The following is a 17,771-nucleotide window of genomic DNA, read 5'->3' as shown; positions in this document are numbered from 1 at the left end:
GGGAGCTCTCTGGACTCTCTGCCTAATTTTACTGTACACCTAAAACTGCCGTAAAAATAGTCTATTAATTAAAAAGTAATAAATCAGTATACTTCAAAAAGTGTGTACTACTGAGTCTCTGCTCAATAAACATCAACACATCTAACACAAGTAGACTGCTTGGCACCTAGTGTATGCTCAATAAATGGCAATCATTTCAAAATGTTTTTCTCTTCTGACTATAAAAATGGATCATTTTAAAAATTAAATATATACCATGGGAAAAGAAACCCTACCTGTATCCTTCTTGATTCTTTTTGGGCATAGAATACTGACGCTCAACAAGGAATGATTCTGTCCCCCTGGGACATCAGGAATGTCTGGGAACAGTTTTGGTTGTCACAGCTGGAGGTGGGGGTGGTGCTACTGGCATCTGGTGGGTGGAGGCCATGGATGCTGCTGAACATCCTACAGTGCACAGGACAGACCTCACCACAAAAAATGATCTGGTCCCAAATGCCAGTAATGCCAAGTTTGAGAAAACCTAGGATGGAAAGATACACCAGTAAGCCAGGTGTGGTGGCTCACACCTGTAATCCCAGCACTCTGGGAAGCTGAATTGTGAGGATCACTTGAGGCCAGGAGTTCAAGACCAGCCTGGGCAACATATCGAGACCCTCTCTCTCTAAAAAAAGAAAAAAATTAGCTGGGTGTGGTGGTGTGTGCCTGTAGTCCCAGCTACTCAGGAGGCTGAGCCAAGAGGAGTGGGAGGTTGCGCTGAGCTCTGACCATGCCACTGCACTCCAGTCTGGATGACAGAGCAAGACCCTGTCTCAAAAGAAAAACAAAGAGAAAAGAATGAACGAGAGAAAAATATACGAATGGACCAAAACAGAAAGTCCAGAAACAGCCCCAGCCATTTCACACCTAGATATTTACTCCAAGAGAAATGAAAGCATAAACAGTTCCTGACTCACGGTGGTTCAGCTTAACGATTTTTCAACCTTATGATGGTGAGAAAGTGATACGCATTCTGCAGAAACCATACTTCAGTGCGGTATTCAACAAATTATATGAGAATATTCAACGCTTTATTAGAAAATAAGCTTTGTTTTAGATAATTTTTCCCAGCCTGTAGGCTAATGATCTGGGCACATTTTTTTGTTTTGTTTTTAGAGTCAGGGTCTCGCTCTGTCTTCCAGGCTGGCGTGCAGTGGCACAATCACAGCTCACCGTGGCCTCCAACTCCTGAGCTCAAGTGGTCCTCCCACGTCAGCTTCCCAAGTAGCTGGGACTACAAGCAATGGCCACCATATCCAGCTAGTTTTTCTTATATTATTGATAGAGATGGGGTCTCACTATGTTGTCCAGGCTGGTCTCAAACCTCAACCTGACAAAGTACTGGGATTACAGGTGTGAGACATCACGCCTGGCCCTCTGGGCACAGTTCAGGTAGGCTAGGCTAAGCTATGAGGTTTGTTAGGTTAGATGTATTAAATGCATTTTTGACTTACAATATTTTCAACTTACAATGAGTTTGTTGGGGGTGGCCCCATCATAAGTTGAGGAGCCTCTGCATATGTCAGCACAAAGTCTTGCACATGAATGTTCCTAGCAACTTTATTTGTGACAGCTGAAGCTGGAAACAACCCAAATGTCCCTCAACCGGTGTTATGGATGACAACTGCGGGTCCATCCGCACTACGGAATTCTACTCGGCAATACCAAGGAATGAACTGTTGATACAAGGAACACCATGGGAGAGCCTCAAAAAAGCAGCAAGATGGGCTTGTTCCGCCCACTCAGGGGAGCCTCAGCCCGTCCCGATGCCTCATGCCTCTGGCCACCCCAGATCTGGGCTCTGTTCTGAGTGAGGCCCGCCAACAGATGGAAAGTCTGTTTCTCATGTTAGTCATTGATTTTAAAGCTGCAATGGTCAATTTCAAGTCCAAATCTAAAGGTATCCAATCAAAACAGCCTGCACAGGGCCAGGTCTCTGAGGGCTGGAGAGGTGGGGGCGGGAGGTGCATGTGTGTCGCCTGTGGCTGCTGTAACAAACCACCATAGGCTGGGTGGATACAACAGCAAACTTTTATTCTCTGACAGTTCTGGAGGCCCAAGTCTGAAATCAAGGTGTCATCAGTAGGGCCCTCTCCCACTGAAGGCCCTAAGAAAGAGTCGGTCCCATGCCTGCCTCCTGGCTTCTGGTGGCTGCTGGCAATCCTTGGTGTTCCTTGGCTCCTAGACGCATCCCTCTAGCCTCTGCCTCCGCCTTCACCTGGCCTGCCTGTGCGTGTCTCTGTTTCTCTTCTCCACTTCTTGTAAGGACACCAGTCACTGGATTCACAGCCCTCCCCACTCCAGTAGGGTCTCATCTTAATTTAATTACACTTGCAAAGACCCTCTTTCCAAGTAAGCGCACATTCTGTGTTTGCAGTTGGAAACGAATTGGGGTTCAACCCAGTACAGGGACTTCCACTGCCAGGTGAGCAGGGGATGCCCCCCTCGGAAACGGGAGCCATGGGAGGTGTGTGAGCGAAGACCACACCGGGTCTGACTCACCTTCTCCCCTGCCCCATGGAGAAGAATGGAGAAGGAGTGGAGGGCAGAGAGCTAGTGTCCAACTTATAGTGAGTGTCAGATTGCTGTGTGATCTTGACTAAGTCACTGCCCCTCTCTGGGCCTCAGTTTCTCTACCTGTGAAAGGGGGCACAGGAGATTGGGTCTGAAGACTTCCAAAATCCTTGCTAAGGCTAAACATGTTTCAGGGAAGAGCTGGGCTCTTTCTCAGACCCTGATGTCAGATGCGGAGTTTTCCCATGTTGTCCAGAGGAGACTCCAACGTCTTTCATTGTAGATAGAGAAAAATCCAGCCTTGTTTGGGGGGCGGGCAGGGATGCAGCACCTATGGCTAGGGGTGGCTAGAAGCAGGAGACAGGATGAAATGACTTCCTGTATGCAAATGAGCAGTCCCAAGCTCCTTTGCATACAAAGTAGTCCAGCCAATCAGAGCCCAAGACCATTGGCCCATGGCCTGGGATTGGCCTGTCTGTGAGGTTCCATCCCAGAGGGTCAGTCCTGGGCTGACCCTGCCATCAGAGGTTTGTCTCCTGTAGATTGTCACCGTCACGTCCACTGCGGGGGGTCCAGGAACTGGCCTCCTCCAGCTCCCTCTGCCCCAGGAAGACCACATGGTCCTCATCAGTGGGCAGGAAGTCAGGGGGCTTCTTGGTTCCAGAGGGGAGTTCTTCAGCACCCTGGGGGGAAGGGAATAGACTGACCCCATCAGAGACTCTGTCCCCACTCTGTGTCAGCTCATGTCCCAGACAGGACGGGGGCCTGCGCAGAGTCACACAATACCCCCTTGTCCAATGCATCGGCCAGTCCTGTCCCCTCTGCCTCCAAAACCTCCACTTACTTCTCTTCTCCACCCACGTGTCACTCACAGTCCAGGCCACCAATGCTTGCCCGGATGCCTGCTCTAGCGGCCTTCCTCCCCTCTCTGCCTGTTCCCCTTCAAAAACAGTATTTCCCCCAGGGCAGCTGGCGGAGCTTTAAAAGCCTTCGGCCAAAACCTTCCCTCCCACCCCCCAAGTCCAGCCTGTTCCTGCTTTTGCAGGGCTTTTCCACCGGCTCTGCCGTCCCCCCAGATCTCCCCACGGCCGGCTCCCTGTCTCTGAGGGGATCTTCCAGGAGGCAGCCCCGACTGTCCTGGCTAGCGTTGCTCCCCTCCAGGCACGCCATTTGATTGTCTTCCTCGCTTCTCTCTTCAGCTTTGACCTGCCCCTGCTAGATGGTGGGCCCGGACCCCGGCTCGGAGCAGAGCTGGGTACACAGCAGGTGCTCAGTAAATGAAGGGATGAATCCAAAGCAGGGACAGCATTTCCCAAACTCTGGGAATTCACAGAGCAACCATGCGGCTTTGGCTGAAATCCGTCTACCCTCTGCTCTTTCTTATGTAAGATTTTCTCTACGTTGAGTCACTTTGGAATGAAGTCATCTTATTTTAACAAGAGACTTGGGGTCAATATTCTAACGGCAAGCCAGTTTCACCTGCCAAGGATGGGAAGTAACTGGAAAAACAGATACCACAGGAATGAGCTGCTCACTCCTTGTAAAAGGCGACAATAAAACCAATCAAGGACAACTCGGCTCCCCAGGGACCCTTCCCACGGGAGGCCATGAGAGGCGGGGACAGACAGCGATACCTCGAGTCCTTCCAGAGTTATGGGCACGCCCCAAAGCCACCCCCCTGCCTCTCGCGCTGGGAACCCGGCCTGAGACTGACCTTCACCAAGCTGTCATCCAGGATGGCCACTTCCTCCTTGGGAGCCACCGAGGCCCTGTGCCGTGCGAGGTCCCACCACAGCAAGCCGGGGCCCAGGGCGCTGCGCTTGGTGGGGCCTGAGGGGCAGGACAAGGGGGGGGCATTGAGTGAAGGGGCCGCGGGGGCGGAGACCTGGCCCTGGGGAGGGGAAAGGAGGGCCCTGGGCGACGGGGTTTGATGGGGTCCAGTGCCACTTCTGACAGCAACGGGACAGTGAGCAGTTGTGAGAGACGCTTCCGTTCCCTGCTGCGTCCCCAATAGCCAGCCCTGCGCCGGCCTGGAGGAGGGCTTGATTAAGGCCTGGTTGATCAGCGTCAAACCGGAGACACAGGAAGTGGGAACAGGTGCTATCACTACTGATTTCTCCTGGTCTCTTTCCACCTCTCCGTGGGACTCAGGGGCGCGGCCGTGCCCTCCAGGAGCGGGTATTTCAGCACCAGGGATAGCGCCCCGCAGCCGCACCCCACGTCCTCTAGGGAGGACTCAACTACCCAGGGAGGAGGAGCTGGGGGGCGTGCGTGCGTGCTCAGTTTCTGCTTCTGCAAAACAGGGCAAGTTCTGTGGGGTGCAGGGTTGCTGTGAAGGGGACGCTGCTTGAAGGGTGCGGACGTGTCCGGCGTGCGGCGGCCATTTGGCTGATGGGGGCGTCCTTCCTCCCTGCCTGGTGGCCCGTTGAGGCAGGGAGGTGGAGGGGTGGCCTCTGAGGGGGGCACGTGCCCTGCTCACCTGTCAGACAGCTGACCAGGGCTCCGCACAGCACGGTGGTCAGCGTGCCCAGCGCGCCGTAGTAGAGGTAGGAGATGGCGTAGAAGCTGTCAGCCAAGGCAGGCCCGCTGGGATCCGTTCCTGGGCTGGGGGTGGGCGAGGTGGGCGTGAGATGGGCTTTCTCCTTCACCCCTGTCTGTGTTCAAAAGCCACTCTCAAGCTACCCACTTCCTTCCGTCCCCTCTGTCACGGTCCAGCCCAGCCCCCCATAACTGCGCACCCAGACGCGAGCAGCAGCCAGCTCTCCCTTCCTCCCGCTCCCTCCCCAGTCCCCGGCATTCCCCACACACAGGCGGAGGCAGCTTGACTAAAAGGTAACTCAGACCACCTCTGGCCACTGCCTGTCACCCTCTGTGGCTCCCTATTACCCTCAGAATCAAACCCAATTAAACTCTCAGAAGAAAACATAGGTGTGAGTGGATTATTGCCAAATTCATGAGCATGGATTAGGCTATTAATAGTTCCTTAGCTATGACACCAAAAGAGAATATACAAAGATATAAAATATGTAAATTAGAACTCAACAACAAAAAGACAAATGATCCATTCTCATCTACACCTGTTGTGGAGAAAGAAGAAAAAGTAAACGTAAAAAAAAAAAAAGAAAGAAAGAAAGAAAAAAAGAAGAAAAAAAGGACAAATGACCCAAATAAAAAATGGGCAAAGAGTTTGAATAGACATTTCTCCAAAAAAGATATACAAATGGCCAATGAGCACATGATACGTTCCACATGGTCAGTCATCAGGGAAATGCGAATCCAAATGACAATGAGGTACCACTTCCAGGCCACCAGCACAGAGGGTAGCAAGTCTTGGTGAGGGCGTGGAGGAGTTGGAAGCCTTGTGCACTGCCGGTGGGAATGTAGAACGATGCAGCCAGTGTGGAAAACAGTCTGGCAGGTCCTCAAAAAGTTAAACACAGAATGACCACATGACCCAGCAATGCCACTCCTAGGTAAGTGCCAGCAGAAATTAAAACGTGTCCACACCAAACTTGTGCACAGGCTCCCAGCACTATTCACAATAGCCAACGAGTGGAAATAATGCAGATGCCCGTCAGCTGGTGCGTGGATGAACACAGGGCGGCCCATCCATGCAACGGAATATTTTTCAGCCGTAAAAAGGGACGCAGCAGTGACACCTGCTACCACCTCCGTAACAAACCGTGAAAACATGATGCTGAGACAAAACAGGTCACATTATACGACTCCATTTATATGAAATGTCCAGAACAGGCAAATCCATAGAGACAGAAAATGGATTAGTGGCTGCCAGGGGCTGGGGGAGGGGAAGTGGGGAGGGACGGCTAATGGGGACGGGGCTTCTTTTTGGGGTGATATCGTAGAGTTATAGTGGTGACGGTTGTACAAATCTTGTGACTATGCTAAAGGCCACTTTATTTTATTTCATTTCATTTTTTGAGACAGAGCCTCACTCTATGGCCCAGGCTGGAGTGCAGTGGTGTCATCATAGCTCACAGCAACCTCAAACTCCTGGGCTCAAGCGATCCTCCTGCCTCAGCCTCCCGAGTAGCTGGGACTACAGGTGCGCACCACCACGCTCAGCTAATTTTTGTATTTTTTTGTAGAGACTGCTGCCTCTCGATATCGCCTAGGCTGGCGGTCTTGAACTCCTGGCCTCAAGAGATCCTCCCACCTCGGCCTCCCAAAGTGCTCGCATTACAGGCGTGAGCCACCTCACCCAGCCTAAAAGTCACTTTTCAATAGTTAATTTTATGGTATGTGAATTACATCTCAATGAAAAAACAGGATCAAATTAAATTCCTCTCTCTTCACCGTGTCGCCTACCCCTCCCTTGTCCCATTAAATCCGCCCGGACCTCAGAGTGGCTGGACCGTTCTAAACGGAGTCTGGCCCCAGGGCCTTTGCACTCGCCCTTCCCACAGCCGGGAATGCGCTTTCCTAGCCAGGCTCCTTCTCATTCAGACAGAGCTCAGGGTCAGGGGCCGGGCCTGACCACACCCTCCCGCCACCAGCCTGTCACCTGCTGCTGGAGGCGTGGGCAGCGAGGAGCAGCCGGTCCGGGAGGCCCGAGGCATTGGCCGAGGGAGCCGCGCAGCGGGCGGCGGATGACGTCAGGACCCCCATGGTCTGTGCGCTGGGCGGGTACAGCGTGGCCCCCACGGACACCCACAGGGACAGGGCCAGGCCCGCGCCCAGCCCAGAGAGGACGCCCTGGGGGCGGAACCGGCGTCAGGGGAGGGGCGGCCTGGCCCCGCCCCCTCGCCCCGCCCCTCGCCCCGCCCGGCCCGCCCCTCGCCCCGCCCCTCGCCCCGCCCCCGCCCCGCCCGGCCCGCTCACCGGCGTGTTGCACGCGGGCAAGAACATTCCCAGGACGAAGGCTCCCAGGAGCGGGCCGCTGATGACACCCATGACCGTGAAGGAGCCCTGGGAGAGTCGTGGGGGTGGGGCTGAGGGCAGTCGCCGCACCCCTCCGGGTTTCAGTTTACCCGCTGGGAAAGCAAGACCTGAGAAACTCCACTACGGGCCTTGAGACGCTTCCATGCCTCAGTTTCCCCAAAGAGGAGGGGGCTTTCTGTTCCTGCCTCTCTCCCCTGCGTTGGAGGTAAAGATGCTAATTCTGATCCTCTGACGGTTGTGGCCCGACCCCCAAGCCAGGGAGACCCTTCCTGCCTCCAGGCCGCCGCCTGCACCTCCCACTTCCCCGTCCCAGGCCAGGTGGCTGCAGGAAATGCCCGGCCTCAGGAGTCAGAGCGAGCCCAGTTCTGCCACCGACGTGTGTGACCCTCTCTGAGCCTGGGTTCCGGGAGAACAAGACCCCACCTCTCGGGGAGACCCCAGCGGGGTAGGGGCTCACCTGGAGGACGCCTCCCCCCAGCAGCGAGGACAAAGCCGCCACGGTGAGACAGGCCGAGCCATAGAAGATTGCTGCGGTGGATGGAGGTGGCAAAGTCAACGGGGACACGCTGCCCTGGCCTCCCACCCGGTCTCCCCTCAACTCACAGAGCCCCTTGGAGGCCATCACGAGTTTCCTGGGTGCCAGGTTTGGCAGCCGCGGTTTGATGAGGTCTTCTATGGTGACAGCGGCCATGGCGTTGATGCTAGTGGATGCTGTGCTGGGGGTGGGGGCAAGACAAGGGGAGGGTCCTCAGGACACACAGGCAGACTGGCACACCCCTTCTAGGGCCTGCCGTGGCTCCACTCAGCCCAGGGACAGGCGATGGTCACCGAGTCCCCCGGGAGTAGAGGAGATGTCCACCTACTCCCTGCCCTGCAGACCTGGGACATCCCCCCGGACTAAGGACACCTGTGGCCAAGGACAGCCAAGACAGACAGGCAAGTTCTGGTTACAGAGGGAAGTGCCACATGGGACCCCAGTCACAGCAGGAGACTTGCAAAGGGGAGAGTGAGGGCATGTGACCAGAAGTCCCAGAAGACTTGAAACTCCCAGAATGCGGCCCTGGAGGGCAGGAGTAGGGGACCACGTGGTCACGGCTGTGCCCCAGGATTTAGAGCAGCAGCACCCACCCCGCGACAGAGGCTCAGTAAACATTTGTTTGGGGAGGAAGAGAAGAGAGTGAGGTGTGGCCCTGCCAGGTAACAGGGTGACACCCCACCGCTGGGGTCCCTGTGCCCAGAGTGTGCCTTCTGCTGGAGCCCACCTGAGCTGCCCACTAGGGACTGAATGGGGGACAAGTCCAGAACACTCCAGGCCCAGGCGGGGGCCCCCAGTAGGGACCCAGGAGGCCCCAAGGAGTTCAGACAAGGCCGGGGGGGTGAGCGGGACTGCTTACCTGAGGGTGCCGCTGTAGGCACAGGCCAGGAAGAGCCCGGGGACTCCAGGCAGGCCGTCAAAAATGTCCAGCACCAGCAGGGGCATGTACTGGGGGGAGCTGGAGGTCAGCCGAGGACAGCGGCTCCCCGGGCAGGGGCTTCTGTCTGTGCTGCCCCTGCACGTCCCCAGCACCCGGCGCAGACAGGGCTCCCGGGGGACACCGAAGGTGGGTTTGCTGATCCACAGTGTGGACCCGAGGACTGTCACTGGGCTGTGTGCCGAGCCCTGGGATCCAGTGAGGGAGGACCCCGTGTCACCTCCACTTTACCGATGAGGACGGCGAGGCAGGGAGGGACAGCCCCTACCTGAGGTTGCACAGTCAGGCAGTCCCGGACCTGACCCCAGCGGGGGACGGCAGGTGGGCTGGCCTCACAGCCCCGCTGACTCTGAACCCCATGGGCAGAACTCCAGCTGGGACACGACCTGGGCCTGGGTCTGGCCCCAGCCCTGCCCCTGCCTTGCCCACTGATCTCAGGCAGCTGCTTCTCCCCTAAGCCTCAGTTTCCTCATCTGTAAAGTGGGAGCTGTAACAGCATTGGCTTCAGTGCACTTTGGAGGATTTGATGGGAAAACTGTTTGTGAAGGGAACAGCATGAGGCACAGAAGAGGCGCTTGGGACATGGGAGCTGGCCATTATTATTACCGTGGACACCATCATCTCATGTTGTACCACGGTTCCATCTTCTCTTTGATGTCCCCCAGGGGGTCTCTGTGACTCCAGATCTGAATGTGCCTCTCCCCTGCTCACACCCCCAGTGGCTGCCCATTGCCTCCAGACTCATCGCCCCACTCTCTCCAGATCCTCCTCTGAGCTCTCTCCTGCCTCTGGGCCATTGCACAGGCTGTTCCCTCTGCTAGGAATGCTCTTCCACCCCATCCTTTGAGGCTGGGGTGTGGGTACAGGAGCCTGGGTGGGACTCACCTGGTCTGGGGCGGAGATGCGCCCTGCGAGGAGAGGGTCACAGCCACTGTAGAACACGAACATGATGATGCCGCAGAGGGCCGCGCTGGACACGATCAGGAGCAGGCCCAGCTGGTTGATGAGCAGGGCCCTGGAGGGAGGGTCAGCCTCAGGCTGAGGGGGCAGCTTCAGGCTGGGGGGGCAACATGTCCCAGAAGCCCCCGCCTCGTCCCCATACACTCACAGCTTGGCCTGCCTCTCTGTGCGGCAGGCCACATAGCGCTGCACCTGTGCCTGGTTCACACCGTACATCGAGAGCCACAGCAAAGTGCCGCCTACCACAAATGTCCAGAATGTATATCGGCTCCTCGGGTCAGGGTCAAAGCTGGGTGAGGACAGGGCCAGTCAGCCATGTGGTGATGTCACCTTGACTTCACTCTCTCAAGGGCCCCAGATAGCCATTCTGTACCATATGGGCCTTAAGGGGATATTTGGAGTGGGTTTTGAAGTATGTGTAGGAGTTTGCCAGATTGAAAATTCACTTATTTGTTCATCTATGTATGCATTCTAAAACGATTCTTTCTTTTTCCCAGCTGGGACCTCAGAGAAGCTTCAGTCTCCAGTCTGGGATGGGGGGTGGGCAGAGGTGGACACAAACCCCCCCTCTCTGACCCCAGGGTCAGGCCTGAGCCCGATGGAGGGATGAGGGCTAGAGAAGTCTAAGGGGGTACAGAGAGGGTGAGCCAGGAGAGGCTGGAGAGTGGAGCAGGGAGGGCTTCCTGGAGCAGGAGGCATTAGCTGGCTTCCCCCCTGGCACGAAGGGAGCCCTGCTGCGTGCTTGCGCAGCGTCCCTCCACACTGTCACTCACTCCATCAGGTTGATGCGGGAGTGGTTCTGGGCAAACTGGAGCACGTGCCGGGGCCCACCCACGAGCACGGCACCGCGGGCCAGGACCACCCAGAAGCCAGACAGCATCACCACGACCTGGAACACGTCGGTCCAAACCACGGCCTTCATGCCACCCTGAGAGATAGGACGGGGGGCGGGGTCAGATGGGGGACCTGGCTGTGGCTGACCCAGCCTGGCCTCCAGCTGTGGCTGGGACCGACACCTGTCTCTGCCTCTGTTTCCTCATCTGTAAAATGGGGTTGATCATAGCACTTTCTCATGGTGGTGTTGTGAGAATCAAGTAAGTTAATAAGTGAAAAAAGATTTGGAACAGCACCCGGCACGTGCACGTGCTCAGCGAATCATTACCGCCGTTACTATTGTTACCGCTACAGCGACTATGATCATTAGTTGCTGTTTCTACACACGGGCCCTCCGTGCCTTTGCCTTCCCATGGCACCCCGAATTTTCTTTGGGGAAGCCCCTTCCCCTCTCATTCAGGCAAGGCTGACCCCACCAGGAGCCACTCCAGAAACAGCCAACAGAGCACCTCAGCCCCGCAAGCTGCTGTGACCTGGACATGGGGCACTGGCCAGCCCAGTGCTGAAATGGGAGCCCAGTCTCTGCTGGGCAGGAAGCCTGGAGCTGACGGAGCTCAGGGAGGAGGGAGACGGCCCAGGGGACACTGTTGGAGCTCCTGGATCTAGCCAGGCCCGAAGCTGGGTGATCGCGAGACTGGGCAATAAGCCTTTCAGATCACCTTTCATTATAAAGACGAGGACACTGAGTCCCACCTGGGACAGGGGCTTCCTCGGGAGAAGAGGAGCAGAGAGTGAACCGGCCGTCCCAGAGTCTCCCCACAAGGGACCCAGGGGGCCTGCAGTCCCTGCGTGCGTGAGGTGGGTTCTCGGGGCCCCTCACCACAGCCGTGTAGAAGGTGCAGATAATCCCAGTGGACAGGAGCGACGCCCAGATGTCCAGCCCGGTCACTGTGCAAAAGGGCGGGGCTCAAACTTAGTCCCCACCGTCGTAGGCCCTCGGCCCTCTCCTCGTCCCCTCCCGGCACCCTCCCCGGATCCCCCAGGGTCAACCTTGGTTCAGGATGAGCGCGGGTGCGTAGATCACGATGCCGGTGTAGAGCGTCTGCAGGTGGAGGGTGGGGCGCGTGAGGCCGGACGGGTGGGGAGCGCGCCCGGGCGAGTTGGGGACCGCAAAGGAGCTAGAGAGGGGTGGTCCCGGCAGGTGGGCGGGGCGCACAGGCTGGGTCGTGCCGTGAGGGCGGGGTCAGGTCAGATGGGGTGTGCGGGAGGCAAGGGGAATCAGAACACGTGTGTGTGGGCCGCCCACCCCCGGCAGGTCCGCGTTGGATAGGGGCGGGGCCCTGAAGGATGTGGGCGGGGCCCTGATGGAACGGGCGGGCGTGTGGGCGGGGCCCCGAGGGATGGGGGCGGGCACAGGGCGGGGCCCTGATAGAAGGGGCGGGCGTGTGGGCGGGGCCCCGAGGGATGGGGGCGGGCGTGTGGGCGGGGCCCTGATGGAAGGGGCGGGCGTGTGGGCGGGGCCCCGAGGGATGGGGGCGGGCACACGGGCGGGGCCCTGAGAGAAGGGGCGGGCGTGTGGGCGGGGCCCTGATGGAAGGGGCGGGCATCTGGGCGGGGCCCCGAGGGATGGGGCGGGCGTGTGGGCGGGGCCCTGATGGAAGGGGCGGGCGTGTGGGCGGGGCCCCGAGGGGTGGGGGCGGGGCCCTGTGCACTGGGCGACAGCAGGGCAGAGGCCACTCACCGTGGCCACCAGGTACTGCAGCGTCCCGCAGAGCCGCACGGCGCGGCTGAAGCGCAGCTCTAGGTACTGCAACGAAGAGCCGACGGCTCGCGGTCACCTGGGCAGGCCCTACCCTGGGCGAGGCCTCTGGGGTCCCTCAACTGCTCTCTTGGCTGCGGCACCTCCGCCTGCGCTCGCCGCACCTGTGCACACGAGCGATCCCCGTGCCTGTGCACGCGGCGTGTGCCCTAGATGACCGACCCATGCGTGTCCACGTGCCCTGTCACTCGTTCGTGTCTAACCGGCCCAGGCCCCTGGAACAGCCGCTGCTCCGCGTACACCCACGTGCTCGCAAGCAGGCAATACAGACAGAGCCCAAGGCTAATGGCATTAGCCGCCTACTGAATACAGGTCCCGATTTTAATCGCTCTACCCTCTGGCTGGAGGGAGGTCCTGTAATTAGCCCACTTGGACCGTTGGGAAACCCGAAGAGAGAGGCACGCCCCCTTGCCCCAGGTAGGAGAAAACGGAGAAGCCAGCTCTGGAACCCCCGCCGGAGGGTGCGCAGGCCCGGGCATGTGGGGGACGGGGGTGTGACTGCCCACTCCTAAGTACACACCTGGTCGGGCCGCCCCGCCCCCCGCGCGCTTCCACCCAGAGCCAGGACGCGGGCTCCACTCTTCCTCCTTCCTGCCCCTTACCCACGCCTGGGGCCTCTTCCCGGAACCCTCTCCACCTGTCTGCCTGGGGGCTCCCCTGCTAAGGCGCCGCGGAGCCGTCTGCGTGCCCCTGCACAGAGGCTCAAAGCCCCGGGGCCTCCCCGTCCCGCCAGGGTCCCCGCGGGTCACACTAGTCCCGCCCGCGGCCTCTGCGGGTACCTCGTAGGTGCTGGTGAGGCCCAGGCGGTAGAAGACCGGCAGGAAGAGCGTGGCGGTTAGCAGGGAGTTGAGCAGCTGGCCCAGGCACATCCAGAGGAACTTGAGGCCGTAGCGGTAGGCCTCGGCCGGCACGCCCAGCACCTGCACCGCGGACATGAAGCTGGCTGCCAGCGACAGGCCCACGGGCAGGGCCGCCAGGCGCCGGCCCCCGGTGAAGAAGTCCTCAGCGCTCCGCTGCCCGCCGCGAGCCAGCCCGACCCCCAGCCCGATGCCGGTGGACACCAGCAGCATGAGCGCGAAGACCGCGTAGTCCCAGGCTCCGAAGGTGGCCCGCGCCCCTGCCTCGACGGCCTCCATGCGGGCAGGTGCGGCGCCCGCGCGCCCACGCGGGGAAGCTGGCAGCGGCGGGGGCGTCGGGACGGCGCGGGCAGTGGCAGGATGCTCGGCCACTGCGGGGGCACACACGCCTGTCCCGCCCTGGGATGGGAGGCCCTGAGTGGGCTCCCTGGGCAAGCGATCTGTAGGTCCTTGCTGTCGCTGTCCGCCTCCCTGTCCCTCGTCTCCGTCTGTGCGTCCACCTCGCCTCACTCAGGGTCCGATGCCTGGTGCAGCGGGCGTCTGTCCCTCTTCCTGGGCGCCGGGCTGGAGGTCGCGGTGGGGCTTAAAGGGGCAGCTTGCGGTTGTGGGCTGCAGATTTATTGGGCTCCGGGTCACGGCGGCTCCGCCCCCAGACCTGTGGTGGGGGAGGAGTCACACCCTTTCCGCCCCGGACCGGGATAGACCGGGCAGGCCACCGGGGCGGGTGCAGGCAGTAGGGGTGGGGAGACCTCCCAAATGCCCCCTCCACACACACCTGTGTGCTTCGTGTGGCACCTTCCCCTGAGCAAGGCTGTCACTATCAACTGTTGGCAGGTGGGGAAACTGAGGCTCAGAGAGGAAGGGCATGCCACTTGCCCGAGGCCACACAGCCTCTTTCAGCATTCAAAGCCCTGCTGTGCTAGAATACCCCGAATTTTGGGGAGCTCACTCTCCCACAGGACTGGGGTTCGCTTTCAGGGTTTGGGGGGTCCTGTAGGAAAACTTGCTCAACTTTAGCACCTCCCACAACTGGCACCTGGACCTAAAGCCTTAAGGGGCGCAGGTCACCAAGCCCTGCCCTTGGGCTAAGCTGGGTGGGAGACCAGGGCTAGATTCCCGAGCGGGCGCATACTTGGGGAAGGCTTTGCGTCTCTCCAGGCCTCAGTTTCCCCGTCTGTAAGTGGGGATAAACCAGCCACTGCCTCAGAGGATAGCTTGGACCTGGTAACACAAGCCTGGCGCGTGGCAGGCACCTCATTCATTCGTTCCTCGCTTCCCTCGGCAAACATGCGCCAAGAGTCGCCCCGTGGCAGGCGCCAGTGGAAAATGGAGGTTATGGGGGTGATATCAGTGGCTATGAACCCAGATATATGGAGACCATTACTAGCCAGAGAGGTAGGGTCCGGGGTCTCCCTGTGGCACAGATGAGGACACCAAGGTCAGGGGCGTGGGGATGCAACCAAGGGACTCAGTAGCTGTCATCTTGGGGCCCTTCTCTGTTGGCCCCAGGGAGCCTTTGGCGTCCAGAGGTTCCAGGCCTCCATCCCGGTGGTCACGCACCTCCAAGCCTGGTTCCCCCGCCGCTGCAGGCTGGTGGAGCCCGAGTCCTCTAGGCTGAATGAAAAAGCAGGAAGAGCCCTTCTCTCCAGCTTCTGCCACTCCTTGGTGGCTCCCTCTGGTCTGCACTTGCCACCCCAGCTGGGTCCAGCGTCCTCCCCCGTGTCCCCAGATAACCTGTGGGACAGTCCTCTTGCTTCCTCTCCGGCTGTGCAGGGCCGTCCTATGCCTCCCTCTGGGGCTGTGACACTGCGGGCACATACCCTCTGCCTGCGCCAGAAGCTCTTCCTTCGTCCACCTTAGGTGGGGAAGGGAAGATCCAGACGGGACCCCCTTTTAGCAAAGCTATGCAAACCAATACAGATATATGCAAATTGATGCAAATACATGGAAATGAACCTGTCTCTCCTGGGAGGTTCTGGGATACGATACCCCCACCGCGGAGGGTCTGGGCTGCAGGCAGAGGCCTGGGCTGAGATGCCCATTCATCGAGCACCTACTGTGTGCAGGGGCCTCTGCTAGGTGCTGGGACACAGCAACATAGCAAGGTCGGGATGGATTTCGACTGAGCCAGGAGACAAATACTTATTTCAGAAGGCAATGGTAGGCCGGGCACGGTGGCTCATGCCTGTAATCCCAGCACTCTGGGAGGCCGAGGTGGGAGGATTGCTTGAGCTCAGGAGTTTGAGACCAGCCTGAGCAAGAGTGAGACCCCGTCTCTACTAAAAATAGAAAGAAATTACATGGATAACTAAAAATATATATACAAAAAATTAGCCGGCATGGTGGCACGTGCCTGTAGTCCCAGCTACTCAGGAGGCTGAGGCAGGAGGATGGTAAGACAGGGAGGTGGCTTGGGGGTGACTTTCTGTGGGGCCTCTGGGTGAGTGGAGACCTGCAGGCAGACAATGAGCCGGACATGGACAGAGCTGGTGGAAGGCGCTCTAGGCAGGGGACCACCAGTGCAAAGGCCCTGCGGTGGGGAGGAGGGAGTGTGAGGACCAGCCAAGAAGCCTGGGCAGCTGAAGCAGAGTGAATGAGGGATGAGGTCATAGGGCAACTCTTGGGCCTGGGTGAGGGGTGTGAGTTTATTCTGAGGGCGCTGGGCAGCCACAGGAGAGTGTGGAGCACGTGAAGAGCCCGGGAAGATTTCTAGGTTCTGAAAAACCGGCCATATGCCAGGGGGGGCTGCTGGGTGGGTTTGGAACGTGCTCTGGAATTCCAGAGGCCACCCTGAGTAGGGAGCCCCGTGGGGTGGGCAGGAGCATCTCCTGCCCAGGGGGAAGGGGAAGGTGGGGAGAAGCCAGGTCACACCTTCCAAGACTCTGTGATTCCTGTCATTGGAGAGGGCAGGAGGAGCCCAGGAGACAGCTGAGAAGGGCCAGTGTGAGAAGGTACGGGGGGGGGGGGGGCCGCGGCCCCACCCCGCCTGCTGCCAGGGCCTCCCCAGGGCTCCCTTGGCTCCCCTGAGACAGGGCAGGGGTCAGGGGTGACAGGCTGTGAGAGCTGCTCTGGTTCCAGCACGACCGGCCGGGTGGCCCTGTCCATCTCTGGACACCAAATCTCCTGTGAACTAGGGAGTGACAACAACCGCCACAGCAGGATTTGGACCCAGTTCATTGGGAGTCTTCAAGGACATGCAGTTTGTCCTTGAACTTGGACTCCACAGTCCATTAAATGCAAACTCTTCGTACTTGCTGTGATTGCCTGTAAGGTTCCATAATTCTAAGGACTGAGGGCTCCACGATTCTGAGTCTCTCTTGGTTTCATGATCTGGGTCTGCCGTCTCCTAGGGCCCCCACTTGCCATGTCCTGCTGGCCATGGCACGGGGCTGGGGGTGCAGGGGTGTCTCTCCCCCAGATCTCCCAGCCCTGTGCGGGAGCAGGACCTGGAGGGTCTCAGCAGCTGAAGAGGTGGTGGGGTTCCAGGGTGAGCACGGGCAGCACTGCTGTCTAGGGAGCCCGCCGGCACCCCAGGCCCTCCCCGGCCACAAGGAAGAGCCCACTCCCCTGCTGGCCCTTGCGCTGGCTGGTCCCGCACCTCTGCCTTCCCGCTAGGGCTCGGCTGCTCGGGCCTCCTCCCAAGGACCGGGGTCTGTCTGTCACGCCAGCTTCCCTGGCTGGCATTAACACACAGGCCCCTGAGGATGACTGAGGCTCAACAAAGGGACTGTGGACAGAGGGAGATGGACTGGTGGGGGTGGATGCCGCAACGGGGACGGATGGGTGGCCAGGCAGGGTTAGATGGACAGACGGCTGCGGAACTGACAGGGATGGATGGGCGGGTGGTGGGCAAAGGGACAGAAGGATGGCTGGCGGGGCCCTGGCCTGCCCCCTCACCTCCCCCGCCACCCGGTTCAGGGCGGCAGGGCGGGGCCGGCTCAAGGCAGTCACACCTGAGGGCGCAGCCCCAGATTACGGCCTGAACAAGACCCCTGACCGTGTGGAGGGGGAGGCTCAGGCCTGGGCTGGGGAAGCCACCTCAGTGTAAGGCACCCCAGCTCCTCCTTGCCGCTTCTGTGCCTCCCTCACAACCCCAAACAGCTGCCGGAGAACTGGGCATCATGCCCACATGCCAGCCAGGTGGGCATTTCTTGGAAATGGCATGTCACTACTGTTAACACCACATGGCCAACCCTAACTGAAAAGGAGGCTGGGAAAATACTTTCTTTTCTAGGTGGCATCTAAACATGGCAATCCTGTAACTGACAGGACAATTTGTGCCAGAAGCCACGCAAGATTGAGACTAGGCAAAAATTTTAGCCATGCCCCTCCACCGAAGTATACTCTAAGGAACATCAAAAGATGTCCTGGAAGAGT

The 17,771-nt window shown here is 59.0% G+C and overlaps 1 protein-coding gene across 1 annotated transcript; it reads right to left on the bottom strand.

The window, feature by feature from the left end:
* Positions 1–3,074: 3,074 nt before the first annotated feature.
* SLC5A5 (solute carrier family 5 member 5) lies at positions 3,075–13,673 on the bottom strand. Its single transcript, XM_069493785.1, is given in 15 exon segments — positions 3,075–3,236; positions 4,268–4,383; positions 5,033–5,152; positions 7,065–7,266; positions 7,393–7,479; positions 7,910–7,980; positions 8,056–8,168; positions 8,847–8,935; positions 9,810–9,939; positions 10,033–10,173; positions 10,658–10,812; positions 11,599–11,666; positions 11,769–11,820; positions 12,460–12,525; positions 13,317–13,673. Coding segments are annotated over 15 exon segments (1,929 nt in total).
* Positions 13,674–17,771: the final 4,098 nt, after the last annotated feature.

Source organism: Eulemur rufifrons, chromosome 2, assembly GCF_041146395.1.
Source record: "Eulemur rufifrons isolate Redbay chromosome 2, OSU_ERuf_1, whole genome shotgun sequence".
Classification (NCBI taxonomy): Eukaryota; Metazoa; Chordata; class Mammalia; order Primates; family Lemuridae; genus Eulemur; species Eulemur rufifrons.
This window is presented reverse-complemented; position numbering and strand designations above follow the sequence as displayed.